This window comes from Cyprinodon variegatus, unplaced genomic scaffold (assembly GCF_000732505.1).
Source record: "Cyprinodon variegatus isolate N-32 unplaced genomic scaffold, C_variegatus-1.0 Scaffold887, whole genome shotgun sequence".
NCBI lineage: Eukaryota > Metazoa > Chordata > Actinopteri > Cyprinodontiformes > Cyprinodontidae > Cyprinodon > Cyprinodon variegatus.
In genome coordinates this window covers 77,611-82,767 of record NW_015151340.1, presented here as the reverse complement: position 1 = coordinate 82,767, position 5,157 = coordinate 77,611, and the positions used below count along the sequence as shown (strand labels likewise).

At 40.0% G+C, this 5,157-nt stretch overlaps 1 protein-coding gene across 5 annotated transcripts in view; it reads right to left on the bottom strand.

Annotated features, from left to right (window-relative positions):
- The window catches only part of LOC107099602 (glutamate receptor 2-like), a 104,228-nt gene extending 99,831 nt beyond the window's left edge, over positions 1-4,397 (bottom strand). For 3 of the 5 annotated variants that reach the window (XM_015397802.1, XM_015397801.1, XM_015397803.1), the window contains exon 1: positions 3,956-4,397. In XM_015397802.1, coding sequence (XP_015253288.1) covers positions 3,956-4,067 — 112 coding nt within the window. In that variant the 5' untranslated portion in view covers positions 4,068-4,397. The remainder of the gene's footprint in view (positions 1-3,955) is intronic. The other 2 variants (XR_001481968.1, XM_015397800.1) reach the window with 1 other exon arrangement.
- Between the last annotated feature and the right edge of the window lie 760 nt (positions 4,398-5,157).

The window sequence follows — 5,157 nt, the reverse complement described above, 5'->3', positions numbered from 1 at the left end:
CTTTTCCAAGCTTTAATGATTATAAGCGTCATCATAGAACGTAGCTTAATACTTTTGCCTTGTTCAATTCTGCTACTGTATTTTTTTGTGCGTAAGCAAATATTCTGGCCTTCACTGAAAATGAAATAAAATGAGCTGACCACACTACACAGTGCTTAGTAGCTCCAGGAACTGAGAAATAGAGGCAGCAAAAGAACAGAGAAATAGAATGTTTTCATTTGGATTTGGTTTTATAAACAGATTTATATTGAGGAGAGAGCTGGATCCCATCCTAAAAGCAACTATTGCTTTTCTTCTTGCATCACATTCCCTCTGACTAACAACTAAAACCCAGAACAGAGAGAACCCTCCATGAAATCTGGGTTTGAAGCTGTTTGTCCAAGTAATTCAGTTTCAAAGAGGAGAAGCTGTGCTGCACCTCTCTGCTGAACAGCTTAATGTCAGATGTTTACTGCTTAAAGTGCGCCTGAGCGAGGTTGGTACAAAAAATAAGCAATTTCATCACAGAGTCAGAGTTAAGCTCGCTATGAACTTCACAACCCTTTAGATCATTTTTAATAGTGATGTAGCTGCTTTCACCTCCACTGGGATATTCCATTCCTTGTCGATTCTCTTGGATTTCTCTAAATTGGTGCCCTGCTTTGGAGGAAGAAATATCATCACCTCATCAGCTTCATCAGTTTATGTACGGATGTGGAGGAGGCAGCCGAGCGTGTCAGCTGAGCAGAGTTAAACCTGGGTCCAGTGCTCTGTGGGGTTACTATTGAACATCCAGTCATGTGTAATCATCCACACTAAACTCCAAACGTTTCTACGTGTCGCTAAACCAGTCAATGCGTGCTGATCATCAGGAGTTTATCAAGCAGTCATTTCTGAAACTGAAATGACTGCTTGAGCTAGGTGATGCAAAATAATATTAGAAGCCAGTTTGAGTCACTGCAGTTATTTATCTTCCCCAACATCAGTTAATGGGATATTTACTTTTAGTTCTCAAGAGATAACATGAAAATGTAAATTTTGGCTCGTTCTTTTTTAATTTGGTGCAATTTGGAGTTGTGCGTTCATCTCTGCAGTTTGGAGTTCTGTTCTAAGGGTTGGACAATAAAGCGATTAAATTCAGATCCTTTTGGTTGTAGAACGAATGTTAGAATTAAAGGTATACCTGTTACTTAACTTGATCCCTGATAGTGGATGGAAATGGGATCATAGCTAAGGCATGAGGACCATGTGGGGTGTCCAGCTTTAATGTCTTCCATTACCAAACCATGGCAGTGCATGAGCCTCATGTCACTAAAACGTTGCCATTAGTGGTATAATGCCCATATTGCTCCTTCTAAATGAACCAGGACCTGGAGATGCTACCACCAAAAAAACTATCCACATCACATCCCAACAAAGGATCTAAAAGCCTAAAGTCGTAGGGAAGCGGCTGTTTCATCTGTTGCAGTTCTGAATTCTCCCGAGTGGGAAACATGCTGCGACATGTGAATCAAGATGCTATGACCAAAAAAAATTGATTGACAAATGATATTGATATATGATTGGCCGAATTTAGGTGTTCAGGCTGACGTGGAACTAACTGGCCTGCAGAAGATAACAAGAAACCCCATCAAATATTTTAAGACAGGACTCTTTTCAAATAGAAATTTTCTAAATTCTGCGACACATTTTGCATCTGATAAAGAGTACATTTATATACATGTTTAAGCCAGAATTATTTGAAATTTAAATATGACTTTAAAACAATAGAAAAGGCAATGCTTAGACCTGAGATTGTAGAGTCAATGTTTAGATGATACTTGTACAAAACAAGAAACTAAACGTATTGGACATTTTGTTGGATACTGGGTAACACCTTCTTTCTCTCAAGAAGTGCCTGCTTCTTTCTATCATAATTTTAACAGCGTCTGACTCATTCCTTCAGACTGTTAGGTCCATGATAGCATTACGGTGCCCATCTATACTTCCATGATGTGAATCTTCAGCTCAATCACATCCAAAACCTGCTCACTGTGGACTGGAGTACATTGAGCTCACTGAGGAAACCAATTTGAAATGCATTCAAAGTTATGAACTATTTGGTCATGAGAGATGGGTATTCTCTGCTCTCATAGGGATCAACATGGAAAACCACAGTTCTTAAGTATGTTTTGGTATTCAGACCATCCTTAACCGCCCTTAAGAGCGAACACTGTGCTACGATAATCTTCCCTATCAGAGCATCACCACCACCACCAGCCGTCTGAGAGTTTGAATTTGATTGCCTCTAAATCCCACTGAATCAGCAGCTTCTAAAATACTCAGACAACATCATCTGACACCAACAATTATTCCCTGACATCCTCCTCCTGCCTCCATCTGATGCCTTCAACCTAAGCAAGTATCTTCAGCACAGCATGCCTGAATTCACTGAGCTGGCTTCATGTGATTGGCTGATTCACTGTTGGTATTAACAGGGAACTGAACAGACGTAATTAACAAAGCATTGAGTTAAAGTATTGAGTAAGTCTACAGTACATTTCTATAGCCTATAAACCCAGAAGTCTGCATTTTCAAAGGAAAAGTAGGGATCCAACAGCAAGTGAGAAGAAGAGCAAATGTTCAAATAAAGGTGACAGACAGCAGCTATGAACTATAAACGCTGTACAGTTAAGATCCACACAGCAAAGAGTTCAATAATTCTGTTTCTGATTTTATGAATATAATGCAACAACATGGCAACTAGGCTGAGAGATTAGCTTGTACCTATGTCTGTTCTGGGCAATATTTGGATCATGCAATAAATCAATAAACAAGGACAAATTCAAACATAGCCAACAATTGATTTACAAGAAAACGACTGACCATAACAATACCAAAAAGGTTATAAAGGTTATAAAAAATTATAAAATTTTATAAAATATACATTTTATATCACTAGTCTAGCATTTACTAAAAGCTCTTTTTAAACAATCATTACATTCTCTTAAGCTCAGATTCTTATCAAATGTGTGGAGAAAAAATGCAGTCAGAATGACCCAATCTGACCGAACACCAAAGGTTTCATCAGAAATATCCATGAATGTCCATTTTGACATTGATCAGCTCTGTCATCTTTAAATACACACTATTAATAAAAAGCAGGCAAAAAACTTCTGATCAAACATGATTAGCTCAAAGTGTGGGGGGGTGGAGGATGAATGTAGCTCCACTAGCAATGAGGGAAAAAAACAGGAAAATAATAAGAAATACATCATAGGACATTAAGGTGAATAAAAAAAAATAATTAACATAAATCAACAAAGGAATAACATTGAATTTACTTATGGCGATAAAAAAAAACATATATATATATATATAGCCTATGTACTGCAAAAAATGATCTAGAAATAAGTAAAAATGTCTTGAATCAAGTGTATTGACCCCTAATTTTAGTATGTAAATGGGATGATTTGTATTTTTACTCTTAAAATAAGATAATTAGACAATATGCACTATTTTAACTGTAATTGTCTTGTTCCATTGGCACTTACATTCTGAAATGAAGAACAAAGACATATTCAGATTTCAATCTTTTGCAGTATATATATATATATATATATATATATATATATATATATATATATATATATATATATAATTGGGGACACCCTCTGAAGTCTAAGAAGATGTTAAATAAAGCTCAGCATCCATCGGGTGTTTTTGTGTTCAGCATCAGGCGCCCTCAGTGATGCTGATGCGATAATGAGAGAAAATCTCCAAAATATTTGAACAAACCACAGACTGCGTCGACCGAGCGGCTGTCAGGCCTCTCCTTCCCCACAGCAGCATCAGGGCAGGCAGGAGAGAGGCCCACAGTGGGCGAGCGATGAATGGGAAGGAGAGGAGAGCATGCAGAGGAGGCGGCTCATTAAGATGCATGGAGGAGCAGCAAACGCTAAACCTGATGGCGAGACGCCAGAAAGCCAGATCCTACCGATCTGAACGCTGGGAGAGCCGCAGAAAGCCTGCTGGAATAAGAGAGTCATCACAAGGAGCAGCTCCATGGTGTCCGGGCTCCTCACGCGATGCCACGCTGATCTGCGCATCTGTTCACCAAAGCATCGCCGCCATCAGACGCGGTGCGGGATCATGGTGCGGGTCCGGCTCTGCTGACGGACGGCTCGGCCACTGCAGATGCTCTGATCTGGATCCGGGGATGCGCGTGCCGCCTCTGCCTCTTCTTGCTGGCGCGCGCCTTGAATCGTCGATGAAGCACGAGCGCAAACCGAGAGCAGCCGACAGCCGGAGCTCCAGCAGATGAAGGCGGTCAGGTAGCCTGAGTGAGGCTGTGCTGAGGGACGCGGTGTTCCTGGAGTCTCCAGGTGTTTCAGAAACTCTCTAATATCATCCTTAGATAAAGACCTGTTCCACCTGCGCGCTCCCTGCCGGCCAGAGGCGTCTCCAGGATGCGGACACGCGGGGGGCTCAGCCCAGAGGCATAACCAAAAAATCTGTATAAGGGTGTCCAGGCAATAACCAATGTACACTGAGGGGTGGCCGAAAGCGGAAAGGCACCAGAAACTCAGAGTTAATCTACACTGTTCCTACTGGAACGACCTCAACATCCAGATTTTCTAAATAAAGACAAACTATACTTTGCTGCAAACATCTGTGATGACTAAATCAAGGTGCAGAGGACAACATTTCTGGGGCGAACATCTTCTCCATTCTCATTACTTACCTACTTTTACAAAAAAAATGCTCTGCATAAAACACTAATATCTACATTAAATTAATTTTAAGCTATTATTTAAGTAGTAATTTATCTTTGATTTCACTGAAGATTCCTAGATGACTTGCCAAGACATAGTTTTCTCTTTACCTCATATAATAAAAAAAAATGTAGTTCTGAAAAGAGCATGAATCCTGTATATATAAACTTTAATGTTAATATATTGATGTGCATACAATTTTGTTTCAATTCAGTTTATTTCTATAGCACCAATTCACAACACATGTCATCTCAAGGCACTTTCCAGTTCACCAGATCATCCAGTGAGATTGATTCAAAGTTTTCTATCTAAGGAAAACCAGCTGATTGCATCGACTCAATGACCTGAATGCAATCCCTCACACTAAGCATGCTTGTAGCGATTGCTTCTGTCTCCTTGAACCCCAGTCGGCCTCAGCAGATGG